Consider the following 20,459-nt stretch of genomic DNA (forward strand, 5'->3'; position numbering starts at 1 on the left):
AATAATTATTGCATATTAGTTGCAGTTAAAACAAAGGTAGCCCCACAAGCATTTCACACTTTCATGCAAATGAAGCTAGAGATTTCATCCATGTTGCATGTAGTTGACTGTCTGCATTTATTATAAAATTTCAGCCAATAAAGAAGGATAAAAAAATGCAGCTGATGAAACAGAGGTTGTTCAGTATCTTCTACTGTCTTAAACGACTAGCAGAGTCAGAAAAAATATCAAAGGGGTGCAAAAGTGCATTATGGGGCATGATGTCATTGCACTGTGATGCTCGTGAACTGCGCATGTTTGCAAGGTTCACTTAAAATGCAGAAAAGCATGCATAGATCAGACAAGAATGTTGTGTGAACCACAGGCTCTGAAAGCACGAAAATGCACATTAACAGAAACGAATAAGTCAGGAAACCTGGCAGATGATCGCATGAAATGCAATACAGCAAGTCCCACTTTAAAAAAGGCTATACTCTTTACACACCTGCGCAAGAGAATAAGCAGGGAATAGATGCATACAGCGCAATTGGTAAAGCAAGCACTAATGATCTGTCAGTCTCATTAAATAAGGAATTACCTGATTAGCAAAGCAGCTCACGGAGACAAATTTGACAACCAGGAAAACCATGACTACGCATTGTGCAGTCACCTAAAAAATTTACGGACTATGGGATCTGAGAAAAAGCTGAATATCTTTTTTTTTATTTGTTTGAAAGTTTGCCCTGCCACATAAAACAGGTGAAGGATCTAATATGTGCACAAATAGTTTATTGTCTTCAATGAAGTCTAGCTGGAATCTATGCTGTAGTCCATACATCTTCTGCAGCCTGGGCACACAGCCCAGTATTTGCATTTTCAGTGTGTAGTAATAACATATGTGAAGAGTATAATAGTGTAAGGCTTAACTCGCTACTGCTACAAACTGCTAGGAAATTCAGTAAGGGTGTGCCAATAGAATTTCTTGAGACCGAATGAGATACATGTGCAATAGTGCCAGAAGTGAATCGAAGATCACATATTTTTTTAATACTTTGCAGATAATGTAGAGCCTTCTCACCATAATGCAAATAACTTTGACATCCTCATACTCATAGAATTAAGCTTCTGCCATTACACTACACATTATAAAGCATGCTTTATTAAAAGCACAAAGGGAGCATTAGGAACAATTAACTAAGCAGTTCGGTTTCAAATTCGGGGCTCTACGGAGCATGTGAGGTCATGCATTATCCTATAAAGTGTGGAAAGGCGGTCTCATTGGACATTTAATACCTTTATGTATGCCCACGACTGAATCAGAAATGTATTCCAGCTGAGGTAGCAAGAGAGTGAAAAAAAAGGCACTTTTCATGGCAGATGGTGTCATTGTAGTATGAAGCGTGTCGCGATTAAAGGTATTCATCTTTAATCCTATGATAGGACATGGATGCTGCCTTTATAAATAGTATTTAACAATACCATGCCAAATGGCATTTCTAACAACATTTTACTGCGAGTGATCGTGCTTAGCTCAAAAAAGTCTGGTTGTCAAAGCGACACAGCATGCAGTCCACTGAAAGTTATTGCATCATTGCTTCTGTTTGCTCGTTTACATTCCGTGACTTAAAGTATTCAAAAACCATTAGAAGAATGTTAATATTTTCAAATAGTGAGTATTCGATTTGAGAACATAGCCAAACAGGGCAATATCTGATACATTATTTGAATGTTCTAAGGATTCACACACCCTAAAAATTCAACTTTTCCTCAGCTAGTCCTTAAGGACATTTTGCTAACTGCAGGTATCGATCAAATTGAAACTGGCCTTTAATATCATTGAGGCACTCTGTCATTAAGAGAAAGCAGCTGCACTTTTTCTCATTGAATGCACATTGTTTTCATTGTTATTTTTAGTGTGGTAAACAGTGATGCATAACATTATGACTGTGCATTGGGCCCTTAACCCTATGCATCGACAGTGTGGTGTGGACAAAGGCATAGATGTTGACGAGCACCAAATACACTAGCAACTTTTGCACTAATGTGCTTTGCCACAAATGCACGCTACTGATATTTCAGCCTTACACAAAGCAAGCCTGGTGCCAGACTTCGCCATGGGAGTTCACGATCTTCTCGTGGGGCTCGAACCCGTCCCCACAACGGGTACACGCCATATTTTCAAGGGACATCAGGAAGTTTGCCTCGCAGTCCCTGCATCATGAAAAATAATAATAATAATAAGTAAAATGTCATACAGATCTACTGTACACATCATGACATTACAAAACTTGGTCCAAGAGTTTTTACTGCAACAGCAGCATGAGTGTAATGATTTCACCTTTCTGCTACTATGATTTCTTTGAAAATTGCTCCAACTATGTCATTGGACTAGGCATGTGTTAATACCACGCAGGGATCCTGCCAGAACTTCTGCACAGAAATTACGACACTTGTGACACACGTAATGACACCACAGAGGTTCTGACAGCTATTCATTCACAATCTCAAGTGAAAAATGCTTCCTGCAAATAAAACACTTCACACACACAAAAAAAAAATTGTACGTATATAAAAAGCAACTACGAGATCATCGGTAGTAAAAAAATTTATTGCTGTGTTGTAAAATAATAGAATTCTCTCCTGGCGTATCCACCTAAATGTCCCCTGTACCTCCAGCAGCAATACTAGAAGAAAGCGCGCCCTTGATCGGTATAATCAAAGTTTAACATATGAGTGAATGTCTAATATTAAGAGCAGCATTTCAGTACACAACTAGGCAAATCGAACACACCTAACAAAAGAAACCACTTGACATTCCAGCACATGCTCATCATTTAAGTAAAACCTGATGCCCCAAAAAGTTTTCAACATATCTGAAGCACATGGAGATTACTAAGCCCCTCCCACCCTAAAGTTAGCACTGTTTTCCTTGCTAACACAAAAAACCGCTGGAGTATTTTTCTCTAAAAATAAAGTTGTTGACAATGATGACACCAAAGATTCAGCGAAAACAATATATTGTCAGTCTGCTAAAGGTCTGCAATGAAAACTTTTAATTTGAAAGAATACCAAGCAAAGTAAACAAAAAATTTTAAGGTCTGCAAGCATAATTATTATGGTAGCAATGCTGCATATACAAGAAAGGCAGATGTAAGACAGTTGTTTATGATCATAGCAAACTGCTTGTTGACTACCTCCTGACAAATGCTGCTATGTTTACATGGTGCCAGTTGTATAAATAGTCTTAGGGAGACAGGATGGGACATGTAAGGAAGACTGAGGAACAAAAATCGACATTAAGGCAGGATACTCAGAAAGACGACCAATGCATTTTTTCTCCACAGCAGTCGCTTCATTATGATGTCTGCACTGTAAATAATGTAAACATAAGTATAACGATAATTTTCCACTAGAATTCGCCAAATGTTGTGAATCTGCTAAATATAAACTATTAAATATTTGTACCAGATCCACAAGCAACAGTTCTCATTCCTTAACATGGTCTACAGACATCTAAGAAACTGCCAGGCAGACTCCTAAATGAAGCATCAAAGGGAAGCAAGCAGCGACTCAAAAGGCCACTCCTCTCTCCCTGCCCTTGCTCCTAGCGTAATCTTATCTATGAATTGGCCCCGTGCCAAGGCACAGGCCATTATGGGGTCACCGACTCCTGGGCAGCTCTGTATATATGTATGGCTTCCAGTGGTGAAAATGCTCAATCCAAGTTTACAGTGAACTGCCTAAAGCCATAACTTAAATGTTTTCCAATAATATCACAGCCAATGGTTGCTTCAACACATGTGCAATTCCAAAGCTCTGTGGTATGTTGTTAGGCATTCTTACTGTTCCCACAGTTGTGATTTCTTTGCAACTATGTTGTTCTAAGCTGCGACACCTCCAGCGTTACCAGCGCCCTTAGTCCACTTATGGTTTTCTAATACCCATGATGAACTTTACTGCTTCTCAAGAAGCACACAAACAACCTTATTCTTTTGGAGACAAGCTAGCATACGTGATGACTGAGTTGATACAGTGTAGCCAAGGTTCATCATAGGAATTATGCAGTTGGGAGTGGTAGACTATCAAGAGGTAAACATACTCCTCCACTGCCAAGGGAGCAAGTGCCGGTGCTCCAGGCGATGCATAGAGGCCATCATTCAATCTGGATGAACTGCCAGCGCCATAGCCAACGCCGCCTCCTCCATTCCTGTACTGCAGCGACGATGAGGAGGTGGACGCAGAGTCGTACGAAGCGGTCATGGACGCTGAGCTCGTCCTCTTGGGTGGTTCGGGCGGTGTGTTGTCGTAATCGGACGAGTTCCGCGGGTCCTGTCTTTGGGGGTAGTGGTGGTTTCTTCCCGCCAGCGGAGTCTGCCGCGTTGTCGGGCTCGTGAACGTCACGGGGGGCGGCGGCGGAGGCGTCGTCGGTTCGCTCACGTACAAAGCGCGCATTCGGTCGTTGAGATGATCCTGCCTCCTTATGTAAAGCGGACTGGAGTCCATCTGCCACGGAATTTCGTGGCGCCGGGGATTCTGCCGCAAGCTATCGGAACCTGCCTTGTAGCGGTTAACCGACATGGCGGCGGTAGTAGTTTCTTTTATTATTCGTCCACAAGCTCGTAACTTCGTGCTTTGTTTTTGTTTCCGCTATCACCGTCGCTTCTCCTTAGAAGGCCAGCGGCTTCAAGGCCATGCCTAAGTGCCGTCTGCGCTGGCCAATACAGGTTTCCTCGTTTCTCCGCTCGCTCGTGCCGATTTGTGATGCGCAGCAGCTGCCGTCTGCCGTGTTCCGTCTTTAGAGCGTTTTCAAACTCGACGCTTGGGCCCACTCGCCGGAACAGACTCGTTCCTCGATTTCTCTCGGAAGTCCTTCCCGCGCACCTGATCGTTTCTTTCAATGATCCCGATCGTTTCGCGCGCACTCCACCTATTACGAAGAACTCTATTCACGAAACCAAGCGGGTGAATTCTGGCGAAATAGTGCGGCAGACGTTCCCCGACGTGGCTTGGGAGGCTCTCGCGCAAATGTGGCACGGATCACGCACGTCGCGGCACGGGCGAAGTCGACATATGTTTCGGAGTAGGGGCGCACACAACGGCACAGCTATAACAGCAAAACGCGGGGCGTCACGCCGACGCCTCGACGGAAAGAAAGTAGAGGGACAACAAAAACGCACACCGCGGTGATCAACGGAAAGGAAAACAGGAGGAGGCCTCTCCACGGACACTCGGCGTCGCGGCGACAACGGAACGATGCGGGCGGAGCCACCAAAGGGCTTCAGTTGCGTGCACAGATTCCGCAGAATAACAGCGATAAACGACGACACTGCAGTATCTCGCCGGCGCACCCGATCTGTGCGAAGACTTGGCGGCACAAAGGAAGGAAGGCGTTGCTCCGAGGCTGAGTCACACGGGGTTGATGATTGCTCCTCCTCCGCCCCGACGCCAGATGATAGCGGGGCTTGCAACCGAAAGACACTCAAAATAGCACGTGCGCGGTGAACAGCACGTGTTGAGGATGCGGGGGTCCGCGCTGCGCGTTCAGGCAGATCGATCCTCGCAGAGTGTCGTCATGATGTCCAGCCCGCCGCGCTGCCCGCTTGCACCGCTCGCAAAAATCGGCCCAGCAACGGACGGCTAGCCAGACCTACCAGACGCTCGCGTCACCTCCTCACTCCGCCGCTCATCTCACGCTCTCCACAAAAGTATTCATTCCCGTGGTGCATTGCAATCGCCGGAAACGTCGGTTCATTTTCCTGTTTGTGAAAGCGAAAGCGAAACCGAACAAAGCGACGCGCGCACGAGCGCGCACAGATATATACATATGTAGCGGCGATGGCGACGTTTCGGCTTTGCGGTAGTTGTGCGAGGCCAAAAATGAAAGCAGTTCATAAAACTAGAGCCATGCACCCAGTACTCTGCACATAAACAAGCATACAAGAAGAAGAGGAAAGACAACTTTCTTTGAGTGTACAAAAAAAAAAAAAGCCCATGAAATAAATCGCAAGTAGTCGCAGTCTGTACTCCACAAAAGAATGCCTATCGTTTTCTTCCGTGAACACAGATGCCGAGTAACGAAGCTCCAAACTTGCTGGAAGTGATCGAATGACGCCTCTTTAGCGTTTCCGAGCGCGCCCAGTACGCAGCTGCTGCGTTTTACGAATGTGCAAAGGTAGGTCTCCTACAGATTCAAACCACAGATGCGTCTGTGGGCCAGAGTTTATATATATATATATATATATATATATATATATATATATATATATATATATATATATATATATATATATATATATATATATATATATATATATATATATATATATATATATATATATATATATATATATATAATGTTAAACGTACTTCCAAAGCACCTGAAGAGCCACGAGCAGTCTATATAATATACACTATATCGGCCTATGCAACTTTTCTTTTTTGCAAGACAGTAAAAATGTATGCGATGGTGCCGTCTGGCTGTGATCTGACAAAAGAAAAAGAAAGAATAGAACTGGAAAGTGAATAGAACAGCTATTACACACGACCATTCGTGACAATTTCAAAAAATAAAAAGAGAAAGGCAGCACGACTTGTATAGATATGCCGCTGCATACACCTGCTGGTTGGCTCTATTGTTTAAGAAGTATACTATAAAGCATGTTTGCCGTCTGCCATTGCACTGCCTCAAGCATCGGCCCGCGTTAAACACACTAAAACCTTTCTGAGGCAGTGGTGTCACTACACTCTAAAAACAGTTGCGCCCTTTGGGATGTATATACTTGCCACGCAACGATAATATCGTCATCTGCCTTGCTTGCGTTTCCTCTCTTGAGAACACTGCGCTCGTTACTTTCCTGTCGGGAATGCTCTGTCATGCTGATAGCGCGCATGCCGTTCGTGACTTGGAAGTACCGGGCTCGCAGCGTTAAAGAAAGGAAACGCGGGCAAGACAGATGACGATTATCATTGTGTGGCAAATATACACCCCAAAGGGGGCAACTGCTTTTAGAGTGGCACGCGGTGGCTCTGGCCCACCGCGACAACCCCTCTCCCACGTTTCAAGCAACGAAGCAACAGTTTAACCTCATGGCTAGCTTAAGCGCGGAGTTGGTTCTGTAGCTAACGACTAATTGTTTTTCTTAAACGGTCAAAGTAACAAGCGCACCACACAACTCCTAATTCAGCACGATGTCATATCGAAAACGCGTCGAAAATGCAAGCAAGACCTGTAGCGACACGTATATGCACAGCCACGTGCGGAACACATTGCATACGCAGAAGCGTCGATATATACAAGGATAGATTATCCCAATTTTTAAAGTGTAGTAGAAAGGAGGACATCGGAAGGAGGAGGAGGAGACTTGAAAGGAGAGGAAAAATGAAGATAAGCCAGAAATAGCAGGTAACTACGCAAACTAGAATGCAGGCTCCGTAGAACGTGTGACATTTTAAAGAAGCCTTTGTAGGAAAATTGAAGGAGAAATTTATGCTAATCTCACACCATCCGCAAGCGCAGGCGGCCCCGGTAGGGAAGTCGAACGTATCTACAACGATTTCCCCTACAACGAAACGACCTGTATAACGAAGGATTCGGTATGTCCATGCCGAATTCCTGTTTCACGTACATTGTGAACGTAGTCTCTGTGGTCAGCGCATGGTGCCACTGTTCCACTCAGATAAAGGCGCCCGGTGCCTTTTCGCTTCACTGAAGAATAATTTTTTTTTTGCCTTTTAACCCCCCCCCCCCCAGCCCTTTACTGCCCAGCTGTACCCCACTGAGCGCTGCAATCGGAGCGGGCCAACGCCCCCCCCCACCCCCCCACCCCCCCCCCCCTAGTGAGGCCACTGCTTCAGAGGACGCACATCGTGTCCTGGTATCAATCAGTCCACCCCACCTTTGATTGTACTGGCTCCGGGATCAGCCAAGTTCACTAACGAGGCAGATGTCCACGCGAAGGGGAGAAGATCCAAAGAAAGCAAGAAAGAAAAATGGTCTTCCCGCGTAAACAACCAGCGAAACAAGATATCTTGATTTCAAAAACAGAGAGGAAGTGAAAAGCAGTAGAGAGAAAAAAAACTTTGACAAAGTTAGAATAAAAAAAGACAGGCAAGGAAGAAAGAAAGAAAGCAAACGTTCCCCCCATTCAGGAACGCTACAAAGAACGTTCCTCGCGAAACAGCCGCCAGTGACGATAACGTCGGGGGTGTTTGTGCCTGCCGTGCATTCGTCAACCACCCACTGCCGTAGTCGGACTGTCACGCAGAAAGCACAGTGAGGCCATCGAACGGCGGAGATAGCTTTGTCAGCCGGCCTGTTTGAAGAGGACTGGAGCCGTTTCGGAGTGCGAGTTACATAGTGTAGTGGCGCGATGGGCCGCCGGAGTTGCTTCCAGCCATTGTAATGTCGACACGCGCATTCCTGCATCCAGAAGTTATCGAAATATCGCAAGAGTGTTCAAGAACAACCGTATATATATATATATATATATATATATATATATATATATATATATATATATATATATATATATATATATATATATATATATATATATATATATACTATATACTATATACTATATATATACTATACTATATACTATATATATATATATATATATATATATAGTATATAGTATATATATATATATATATACTATATACTATATATATATATATATATACTGAGCAGCTGAACTGCACGCGTAAGGGAATTGTTCGCGGGTTGATGTAGGTGCGGTATGCTTCATTTGCTTCAGGCGCCAATTAATTCCGTCTATTGACAATTTAGTTTGACCCCATTTCCGGCATCTTCAGAATCACGAAAAGCGTACAGCTGCAGAACGGATTAAGAATTTTGAGTACCTCAGGGAGTTTCGTCAACTTAACACAACGTGGACTTTACGCGATAATTATCCACAAGAAAGTCGGATAAGAGAACAACTATTTCTTGTCTAGCTTGTAAATAATCTATCCAGCTACTTGAAAAGTATGCCTGTCGTAAAACACTCTGAAAAGCGATGCTGATACTGGATAGCAGACACCCAGCCGTCTAGCTCCATACTCGTTTCACTAAAACACTTTACATTTATTATTCTAACTTTCAGCACAAGTTCAATTAGAAGTGTTTCAATATGCATGCGACATGTTCTAAATATTATTCACATTATTGCGTTTGCTTTTGATGTAGTACTTTGACGTGCGCAATTGTGCACACACCATCTAAAGGGGCTATGACAGACTTTATAATAAACGCTTGTGCCGAGGTGTAAAGTATAAGAGAGAGAGAGAGAGAGAGAGAGACGAACAGGAAGCAAGGACAAGGCCTTGCAAACCTCCGGCATGCACTGCGACATGCGAATACTGTCCAACTGTTGCGCAAATGTGATTTGTTTACAAGCATACAAATGACGGAGAAGTCCGCCCTCATTAAATCAAACAGCGCGCTGCATCCAAGGCATGCGGCTTAGCTCGAACCAAGCATGCGTGTGCGCCTCTTATTTCTGACTTTTCAGGACTCGGAGCCTGCAGTAGAGTTTAAAAAAGAGCTCTCTACGCGCAAACTGAGCGCCAGTATGCTGTCGAAACCTCGAATGCTTAATAGTCTGAGGGCGTGCGAATATCCGAAACTCTCGAATAACGAATCGAACAGCGCCCTATTCCATTCGTTCATCGAATCGAATAGCCACTACTCGTAAATGCGAATGTTTTTCGAATACTTTCCGTATATTTCAAAACGTCAACTGCGCCGAATTAAACATAAAGCTGAAGCAAAAGCGCGGTAAATTTTCACCCCTGCGGGCCTAGTATAGACATAACATATAAGATATTGCGTAGTGGAGCAGGCTGCGTTACTTAGGTAGCCATACTTTGCGGAATGTACAGTGAACACTCGCGCTCCCTGAAGAGTTGTGTGCATGCGAAGAAACTGCCTGTTTGCTCCTAACGCTTCACTTGAGCTTTAATAAGCAACACTTCATAATGTACTATGTAATGGCACAAGCTTGCTAACATTAAGAATACTAGGATGTGAACATCGATATATAATGATTCTGATACAGGCTCTTCATTATTCAATTATTCGATTCGCTTCTAGCACTATTCGATTCGTATTCGATTCGGTCTCAAAAATCACTATTCGCACACGCCTGCTTAATACTTAAACATTATTAGTCATCAGCATGCATATAGCTTTGCGGCAGCTTACTAAATTGCAAGCCACGTGACCGACACAGACAATTTTTTGACATCCTGTCATGCAAACTTGACGTGTGAGGGTGGAAAACGAAAAATCGGGGCTCGAATGGCAATGATTCGCAGCCTAACCGCATAAAAGCACAAAAGGCAGCTCGGAGCCTCATTTAGGACGCCGTTCCGGCAGCGTTGCGAACATTTGATATCCAGTAATCCCTGCAAGAATTTTCTTTAGGATAGAAATATACTTGGCTTTGGATCTGTAGTACCTCATGAGATGTCGTCGACCGTTCACAGTTCACTGGATTTCGTTAACCGTGGCGTTCGTATACGATATATTGCGGGTTCCCTTTATAACGTGCCACGATTCGAAAAAAAAAAAATAAGAGCCAGGTGAATATTAAATACCTCTCAATTCTAAAACAATGGCGGTAAGACTGTCCCCACTCGATATATCGTTACTTCATTACGAAAGGAAAGCCCCCTTACACCTCATCATCTTCACGAGGTATGACGTGCATGTACCCTTTATAAATCCTCTGACAATATAAGGGCGTAGCATGAGTGCGTTCACTTTACTCTTAAAAAAGTCCGGCAGAACCTATCTCACGATGAATGTCGACGTTAGTGCGATTAGCATTGAGACAATGTATCGAAACACCGCATCGCAACCGCCGCAACGCGAGACCGCCGGACTGCTTTCTCGCGCTTCCCTCTGCGCACGCCGTGGCCATGTGGACGCCGCCGATTTGTAATAAAAACAGATTGTAGTAGTTTTTACGTTATCCTGGAAGCAGCGCATTGCAACGCCATATCACAGGGATACAGCGGCGCATATTTCACGTGAATCAAGCACATCGCTGACGTGTAATAGTACAGTCGACTCCCTATTATTTCATCTCGGTTAATTCGGATTTTCGCTTGAATCGAACGGGCGGAAATATCCCGACAAGAAACCATACATTGCTACGGAAGGAAAACCCGTTTAGTTCGAATGCGAAAGCACGTCGCTTTGATTAATTCGACCTCCACTGGCGCCTCCTCATGTGTGCAGCAGGTACGTGCCAAAAACTTTTAAACACAATAAATTCAGCAGACGGCGCTCCTGCATGCGGCCACTGGCGACGACGGTGGCGGCAGGAACCTGTCCTGCAGTGATGATAACGACTTGGGCTGTGCCCTGAGTGATGTCTGTTTTAGGATTGAGTCAGAGCCGACGACAGGGTGTAGTCATGTCAGCCACCACCGACCGACGCTGACATGTATAGCTATCGTAATACTGCATTGAAGTAGTCGACAAACTATAGTTCAAGCAATAAATAAAAAAAAACAACATTTGGATTCGTTCATTTTGGCGCGGTTTGTTTATTCGACTTTTCGGATTATTCGACCACATGTTGCGGTCGCACAAGGGTTAAATTAAACAAAATTAACCGTGTAACCAGAATATATATGTTGACGTATACACGCAATGATGTGAGTAGTGCTATCGCCGCTGCATTAATTTCGGGAGATGCAGGGCCGTAACGCTCCCCGCGGTTACGGACCTGCATCTGCCATTTGTCCTTCACGAAGAAAGAGATGGTGGTGCGAGTATCCTGCCATTATTCTTGTAAACGGACACACATTTTTCGTATGTCGTCTTGACCATGCGACCTCGGAGTTTCGTGGTCTATACTGGCTCCCGTGTTGCAAGTGATGTTGAGTGCGATAACGCATTCACGTCTGCAAGATACGCCCTATAGCGTTATCTGCGTTTTTGCAAGCTTGTGGTGTGCAAACGACGACCGTGTACTTCTGCTCCCGTTCCGGTACGTACACGATCCGTGCATCGCCCGCAAGCAGCACCCATGTGGTCGATTGAGTTACCGGGACCGGCTGCCAGTGCGCCGGAGAATTGATTGCCTGTGTCGCACGCGAGAAGCGGAGCGTGACCGGAGCACAGGGCCCGTCGATACCGCACGGGTCAAGGCGGCGCCGCCGCAGTATGCCGAAAGTGCAGGTGGTCAATTTCACGGCTGTCACGCCGCGACAGACGAGAGAGTTGGCAGCATATATCATTTATGTATAGACTGTACACGCTACTCTATACTCCAGTTAGTCGTCAGCCCATCGCTGATGTGATCCCGGACAGCGGCAACTGCACCCTTCCTCAATGCCATAGGAGAGAGAGAGAGAAAGAAAATTATGCGCCTATCGTACTGCTTAGAGTTACTGTATATGCTACCTTTGGTAGCATATACAGTAACTCTAGTATTGCTTTCAGAGAAATTCCACCTTGTGGAAAGACTCAAGAAAACGCTGACTTGGCGGGCCGCTCTCGCGCGCGAATTTGACAATGTGCTCCCGGAATAAAAAGGTTGTTGTGGAAGACACATGATGCACTAAATATAGCCACATCCCATGACAGAGGTCCCCATGACAAGCAACAGCTCGCTTAGAAAAAAAAAAAGATATATATTCAAGCATAAGAGAGTCTGAATCGCTTAGATGAGCTCACACATGCTACCTGAAGGCATCAATGTTGCCGGATTCGAGACCCTCGTTATGTAATAAACGAGAAAAAAGGGGGTTAACCGAGGGACACTTGCCGCAGGTGGGGAACGATCCCACAACCTTCGCATTCCGCGTGCGATGCTCTACCAATTGAGCTCCCGCGGCACAGTTTCCCCATCCACTTTCTTGGGTATTCATGTTTCCCGGATGTTTCCTAGTAGAACCATGGGAGTGTAGCCAGCGCCACGACCCACAGACCTTGGCGGCGGATGTAGAACATCCTTTCTGCTGCAGGCGTCACGCCAACGTGATCTTTTTTGGGTGAAGGCAACCGGTCGAAGCGAAATGCGAACGTTGTGAGATCGTTCCCCGTCTGCGGCAAGTTGACTTTTCATCCACTTCCATTAATTTATCGTTTCTTTATTTCGTTTATTAAACACATGTAATTTCCCCTATGTTGTCCTTGGTGTCAGTGTTTGTTGGCTTCTTGTGATATGACTAATAAAATCGGGCCCCTCGTTTAACCCCCTTTCTTCTCGTTCATTAAAGTTACTTAAGACGCACAGCATCAGAAGAAGAAAACGTCCTATGAATACGTCCTATCGTCGTTTTTCTTTTCTTTCTTCCTCTGACGCTGCGCGTCTAATTCACTTTAAGTAGCATGTAGATCCGTGCAATGTCATTAATTCCGAAGTTTTTTTTACGCGTGTTTGTGCAAATCTTGTGCGCAGGAATTTCTTAAAGCTCGCTAGGTTGAGCCTTTCATTCATTTAAAACGCAATGTAACCCGCAGGAGATGCTGTCAAAGTTCATGACGTCATGGCCATTAGCCATAGTGCGGAAATTTCACGGTGGCGTCGCCACCCCTCTTTATGTCTGTTTTTGCTGTTTCACCGAGTCCCCGCGGCGCTAGGTTAGAATGACATTTGCGGCTTGCCTCAGAAGAGCACACATATATATTTACAAATCCAGATTTACTTTACATATCTCTCGCTCGTTATAGTGCCCTTTTAATGCGTATGGATGTCATCGCAAGAAGCACGCTATTATTGTTGAAGAAAAGTGACGTGTGACCCTATAGAGAGAGAACACAACCGGAAGAAGTGCAAAACTGTGTCGAGAACAGCGACTCGCGCGCTCTATTTATACGTTCTTGAACAAAGTCCAAACCCCGGCGACGCGGGAGGGCAGGAGCGAAGGAAGAAGTCGACTGACTCTACACGAATGCAGCTTACGATAGATTTGAAGGACCAATATGAGCCACTGTACGAGAAGCCTCTGCATGATCAGAGAAGGTCGTTGAGAGCACCATCTGAAAAGTGGAGCAGCGACTCCTGCTCGCATGCGCTCGCTCTTCCGAGCGACATTTCTGTTTCCTACGAGCGTTATAGTTGGCGTTCGCGTTTACGCGGTCTATTGGCCGACCCAGGGCAACGCGTCCGCATATCGTGCATATAATTAAGCGCGTGGCCCATATATAAACATATAACGGCGCGCGATTCTCCAAGCCAGTTTATATGCGGGAAAAACGCGATTAAATTTATTGAGCAAGTATCTAACTGAAAGCAGACGTGCACACGCAATATTGCGTTCAAATACGTCGACCAAACCGCGCGCGTGCCTCCTCAACTGCATCTTTTTTTCTTTAACTTATCGATCGTGGTCTAGCTCCGCGAGCTTGCGTGGGAGTGAGTCGCATGCGGAGTTTCAAAGTGAAATGAGAACAGCAGCCTTTGCAGAGCTATGTATATAAGCGCGAGAGGACGCTGAGAGGAGAGCGAAGTGTGTGTAGGACGTCCGGCCGTAGAAGGTCAACTCAAGCGCGCGCCGCTGCTTCGGCTTGCGAGGCCTGCATGTAACAGTGGCAATATGACTCGCATATTACAATTACTGACGTTGTTTACCCGCAACAAGAGTGCCTGATAGATTCAAATGAGAAACGAAACGTGAATAATAATAATCGCGATCATAACAAACCAAACACCTAGAACAAAACAACGAAAACTTACTCGAAGTGCGCTAGCTGTTTGCAAGCAGTCTTTCTTAGCACCACTCAAATAAAAACACTGGAATTTAACGTCAGGACAAGACACGCACGCTGTCTCACGTGTCCAAATACAACGCGACGAATCCCTTGAAGGGCACGATAATCGTCTACGCGCAGCAGACCGCTCGTGTTACCGCGTACGCGATGAGTCGCCCACTTGACACACCCAGAAGAGAGGAGAGGATGGCTTTGCGAAATTTCAGTTCATTTTAACCACCGGAAACGACACGGAACACACAGGTTTGCCGTTTAACGTTCAGGAACACAATCTAAATGATAACGATGCACCGATACACTGTTTTCAGTGACACCGAAACCAGAATCACAATCGCTCTGCTGAGAAGCCGCGCAACTTCTCCTGAGGTAGCAGAAGACACTCATGCGAAATGACGGCGTTCAACAAATCGCTCGAGATAATTATTGTTCAATCAAGTGTTCCACTTACCTGATGTAGAATAGAAGAATTTGGATGTCTCGACAACGCTACTGAGGGACTTCAACGCCTATACATACAGCAGTTGTCGCTTCCCATGCAATCGGCTACAAATTTGGGCATGGGCCATAATACCAGCCCGCAGCAAATTCATAAAAACTAATTTACAAATAATAATACTTTCATCTTAAAAATAAATACACATATTTATGCCTATTTTAATTTATTTAGTTACTTTTTGAAGTAATAAAAGCTTATTATTTTTGTGCGGAGCTGCACACATATGATTGCGCTTCGGCCATTCGGCAATGGGCGGTTGCGTGGGGAAGGATTCCATTCGTCATTGATCTGTTTGTAGCGCGTCGGTGCCACGACGAGAATGCGGTCGGTGCTTTGCCACTGGGAAACGAAAAACGCCGCGGAACATCGGAGTGAGCAAGTGCGCGGCTGAAACCAACGGAGTCGCTGAAGTTTCTGTGATCACGTCAAAATTTGTCAACGGGCAAATACGCCGCAGCAAAGTAAAATACAAACATGGCCGTCAGAGAAGAGAAAATATGCACGCTCGCCGCCGCATTTCTGGCGTTTCTGGTTGCCGTTTGTCGAGCCAGCGCTCCGATGGACATCAAAATGGACGAGAAGGCCCACAGCATTCACAGGGTTGATACGGTGAACATCCTGGTCTACACTTTTCTACTCATCCTCACGGTGTGCATCATTTGGCTGTTCAAGCGACGCCGTGCCCGGTTTCTCCATGAAACTGGACTAGCGATCATATTTGGTGAGTGTTTGTCTGTTTGTCCATTCATTAAGTTGTTGCCTTGCTTCATAACCGACTGACCGCAGAGTAATAAATTTGTAATACTTTGTGTAAACCGACTACATTAATGACCGCGACCAACCAGCGAATTCAGCCGTTCGCATTCGTCTAGTTTGCATGCGTATACCTAATGACATAAAGATTGTACAGCCACTTTGATTTCCCGTTGTCTGTACCCATGCATTTTCCTAACTACATATTGTGCAGCTATTTCTTAGTTATTACTCGTGTCGCATCTGGATCAGGCTGCTCCTCAAGATAAACGAGCTTGCGCCGCATCTGTGCCGTTGCAGACGCGCTGCATTACAAAGCGCACGACATTTGCTCTTTTCGATATAAAAAATAGCAATTTGACTGGAATCTCTGCGTCGTGTCCTCAGGTGCCGCTAAGCTTGGATACCGCGCGATTTTACGCCCCCCTTCCCTCTCTCATTTCCCTCATTTGCGTTCGTCTGGGCAGCTTTTTCACGATGTCATTTGCTACAGCAATTGTTTGCGAACTGGGATTGGCAACGTCTGTAGCATGGCGGTTCAGCGATTGCAGATGGCTGTAAAATTTGGAAGCAACGTAAATAACGGCGCGCCTTTCCGGCAACCATTCGTTTCGTTGATCACCTTGCGGCGGCGGCGCGTCGGCAGCTGGCGGCTTTCAACGCCGTCTCCTTGACTTGTAAGCTGAGCGATATAAGCCGGCAAGTGGCAGCCTGTCACTCGGCAGCGGCATTCGGTGCCTGTTACTACTAGGAGTCAAACCACTGGCCGCGATCGCGCCTCGCCACAGCCAATCCAATGCTGGGTGCGGAAGGGGTGAGGCGTACAGGATGTATGCGCATACGAGGTGTATGTAAACTCTTACGCAGGCCTCGACAGCCCCTGCAGATACAGCTACTCTTGCAACGTCGTTTACGTTTGGGCTCCTGCATCGACTGCAGGGGTGTATGTTATGTCTACATTAGAAATGTGCTTACGGAATTAAATCTTCTTGTCTCACACTTTCTCTGGAAGTATGCAATTTTTTGTTTGTTGCAGAAGCATAGAAGTCTAGTTAATATGTGAATGTGACTTTTGAAAGCTGAGCCAACCAAAGTATTGTGAAAGCTTCCATAAATCCCTTGGTTACATGCCGGCACACATTTTGTGTTTTTATCTTTGTTTTTGTTGCTAATTGTGTTAGCGAAAAAAAAAATACATAGGCAAGCGTAGCGAGGGCAGGATAAAATATTGCCTGCCTATTGTCCACGTCCCTTCACCAGAGTTATTTTCCTTACAAAGCTGTATCTTTGTCTGAATTCTGTGTGCCACATTTTTCATAGAGGTATGCACTTTAGATTTTAGCAGATCATAGTACGATAAGTGGACACATAAAGAACAGGGCAGTCATAGCAGCAGTGAATTCTATACCACTTATGCTAACATGCTCTGGAGTTCAGGTCTAGCGGTCTACCTGTGATACAAAGTTTCCCATTTAAGAAAGTAAAGTTCTGTGGTGTTCAAAATAATTAAGAATATTAAATTTTGTTGCTGATCTTTATACACTCAAGCCCACGTTGCTGTTTGTTACCTTAAACAAACACAATCTGGCCCTTGAAATTTGCATGCATGAAATGGCACTACACGTCTTGTATAACAAATGTTATGTTGACTTATGAGTTGAATATAGGGAAACCTACTGTGGTGGCTATGATGTTTTGCGGCTAAGCACAGGATTGCAGGTGCAATTTCTGGCTGCGGCACTTGCATTACAACATGGGCAAAGTGCTCAGATTGCTTAGATTGCATAAAGTCCTTTTTATGTCCACTCTGAAGAAACCCATGTAGTCATAATGAATGCATTCAGTCAGTGCATCTGCAAGTCGTACACACCAGCTTAATGCCTCAGGATTGTAAACACTAATCAAAATAACACTTAATATATGCTGCATATGCTTTAAAGGCTTCTGATGAGCTATTCAATTAATAATTAGTTAATATGTGTGAAGTGATATAAATGTCCTTCAATGTTGAATCTTTTACCTGCTGGCTGCAGCATTTGGTTATGTAGCCAGCTCTCCTTCTGATTCTATGGTTTTTGACTAGGGGAGGTATGTTGTAAGAGTCCACTTGGTGGACATGTCCAATCCGTCCGCTGTTGAAGTTCTGACTGGCTGCTGCAGACGTGCTGCACAACCCAGCCAATCAGAACTTTAACAGCAGACGAAATGGACATGTCCAGTAGGTGGGCTCTTACAGAATACCTCTCCAGGAGTGTTTATTCCAGGAGAAGTTATCTGGTGGCTGGGTATTTTGGTGCTCCTCAATTATGGCTTCTATAGTTGAGACTTCTCAATTATGGCGACTCTCAAATGCCAGGGTCTGGTTAATTGCCTGCCTTTTTGTTTTGCAAGTCTGTTGGAATTAGACAAATGCATGGGACATAACTTTGGCTGATATGAAATGTAAACATACAGACTTCTTACGATTTTCGCTTTTCTCTCTCTAAAGGTGAATGTAACTGTCCTCACATTCATTGTAATATAGTGATGATGAAGATGTTCATCATAAATGCTTTTCAACAGCTTGGTCGTTTATGTAATATCAAGGAAGTAGCAACTGCAGTGCTGGTACTCTGAGCAACTCTCAAAAGCATTGTCTCTTAAGAAAGCTGGATCAATAGGCTGAGTGTAGCTGTTTGCCTTGGCTTTTAATCTTCTGTGGGAATGTTTCAACATTATTTTTACAGCTTCGGATTGTGCGACTTGATTTGCACTTTTTATTTGGACTGTTCTCGCCAGCCCTGCTTGCCTGCTTGTAAAGCTGCCTGTAAGGTGACTGGATAAATTTGTTGTTCTGTTTACCTAAAGTTGTGCATATGTTCAGAACAGCAGCATTTTACAGCAATGGGCGTAGGTCCTCTGAATATGTTGCAAGTGGAATACACTGTCTTGCATGAGCCCAGAGATTAAACCTTGCAAGCACTGTCAGTACCACAAAAATTTCCGTGTTATTGTGCTGGAAAATGTTTTTTTTTTCTTGCTTTCTGGCTCACATTAAATGACAAGAGCCATGTATGACACTATTATTTTTGTTGCCGTACACATAATTTTCTTTGTAATGTCATACAAGACAAAAATTTGGAGGACTCTTAAGTTTTGCCTTTAAGTGCGGAACATTGCAGCATTAAAAAATCTCTAACTGCTTCTCACGCTTCCCAGCAACTGCAGCTTATGTAACAGTAATGTTTGCCGGGAAACGCTGGTGGTGAACGCTACGCACGAAGGCAACTTTCCTGGTAGAAATGCGGCCTCTTGCATGGACTGATCTCGGTGGTAGTGCACAACGGTGCCAAAAAATTTACGTAATTTTCAGGTTTCCGTTATGGTTCTACACTTTTAATATTAGTTTGAGAAGATTAAACATAAAAGGCATGCACTGTTGGTGTTTTGTTTCATGACGTTTGTGGGCTGTCATTCTCAAAATTCCAAGGAATAACTTTGTGAAGAATGTAAGACAAGGTATGATCAATTTAGTGATAGAATGGCATGGAAATATAACCCACATATGCCATATGTCATATAGCATGGCGGGGCATATACATGTAACTAAATATATACAGAAATTCTCGCTCACAGGGATGCTGGATGCAGACATTGGATTTTCTGTGACACGGGGTCCTCAATGCTGTCACATTAAAATTTGAATGATGTACCTCTATGCAAACAGAAACTGCTTCCTAGAAACGTGCAATATATCCTTTTCATAATTGTAAAGCTAGTTTTCCTGCTAGGTAGTTTGTCAAGCTGATGGCAGTGTAGTCATTTTTACAATGTGCACATATGAGCACAATTTTTTTATTTATTACATGGAAGATGTAGGTGGGGCCCTTCTGGTGAAACTATGTACAAAAGCCTCAGCATGTGTAGCTAGCACTTTGTCCTCCTTTGAAATGTGACCGTTGACACCATTAGGCAAATGAGCCATGCAATGAAGTGCCCTTGCAAATTTGAAAAAGGGTCTCTTGAAGATGTATGCAACTCATCTTAGACTGTAGCAAAGCTGATGCTGCAAGACATACATGCTAGTTGACTCCCAACATTTAAATTCCACAGACATGGCACACCACAGAAAAGAACCTAAAAAAAAAACGAAAAAAAAGATCAATTGTACTGATCTTGGAACCACTTCTTTTGTGTTGAACCCCTAGTTTAAGCTTTATGGAGGTTTGTGAACACACACCCTTGGCATGCGGGAACCTAATAAGTCCTGTAAACTGGCACAAGTCACCAGTGTGTTGCACCTCTAGTGCGTTTTATTACTTTTTCTGTCAGTGTACTGGTTTAGTGGGATCGGCTACAAATTGTTTGCTGTTGGCTCTTTCTATGCCTGAATATCGTTTAATGTGTACTCTTGCCATGCCATCTTTCTTGCCAAACATTAGAGAGAGAGAATGTGCTAGACTGAGGAAGTGAGTGTATTGGTTTCCTCAGCATTGTGGCGCTTTCCCTTTCAATTGT

At 44.4% G+C, this 20,459-nt stretch overlaps 2 protein-coding genes and 1 non-coding gene across 4 annotated transcripts in view; 1 reads left to right on the forward strand and 2 right to left on the reverse strand.

Annotated features, from left to right (window-relative positions):
- stck (LIM zinc finger domain containing stck) overlaps positions 1-15,300 on the reverse strand; it is a 31,231-nt gene extending 15,931 nt beyond the window's left edge. Inside the window, exons 1-2 of one of the 2 annotated variants that reach the window (XM_065447468.1) lie at positions 15,162-15,300; positions 2,065-2,190 (exon numbers count right to left, since the gene is read on the reverse strand). In XM_065447468.1, the coding sequence (XP_065303540.1) occupies positions 2,065-2,168 (104 nt within the window). In that variant the 5' untranslated portion in view covers positions 2,169-2,190; positions 15,162-15,300. Of the gene's footprint in view, positions 1-2,064; positions 2,191-4,078; positions 5,681-15,161 lie in introns of those variants that run through there. The other variant, XM_065447465.1, reaches the window with a different exon arrangement.
- On the reverse strand, positions 12,762-12,834 carry TRNAP-CGG (transfer RNA proline (anticodon CGG)). Its single transcript has one exon. It is a non-coding gene; the product is annotated as a tRNA-Pro (tRNA).
- Positions 15,301-15,443: 143 nt separating the features above from the next.
- Nhe3 (Na[+]/H[+] hydrogen exchanger 3) overlaps positions 15,444-20,459 on the forward strand; it is a 50,798-nt gene continuing 45,782 nt past the window's right edge. Inside the window, exon 1 of the mRNA XM_065447481.1 lies at positions 15,444-15,930. Coding sequence (XP_065303553.1) covers positions 15,684-15,930 — 247 coding nt within the window. The 5' untranslated portion in view covers positions 15,444-15,683. The remainder of the gene's footprint in view (positions 15,931-20,459) is intronic.

Source organism: Dermacentor albipictus, chromosome 1 (assembly GCF_038994185.2).
Source record: "Dermacentor albipictus isolate Rhodes 1998 colony chromosome 1, USDA_Dalb.pri_finalv2, whole genome shotgun sequence".
Taxonomy (NCBI): domain Eukaryota; kingdom Metazoa; phylum Arthropoda; class Arachnida; order Ixodida; family Ixodidae; genus Dermacentor; species Dermacentor albipictus.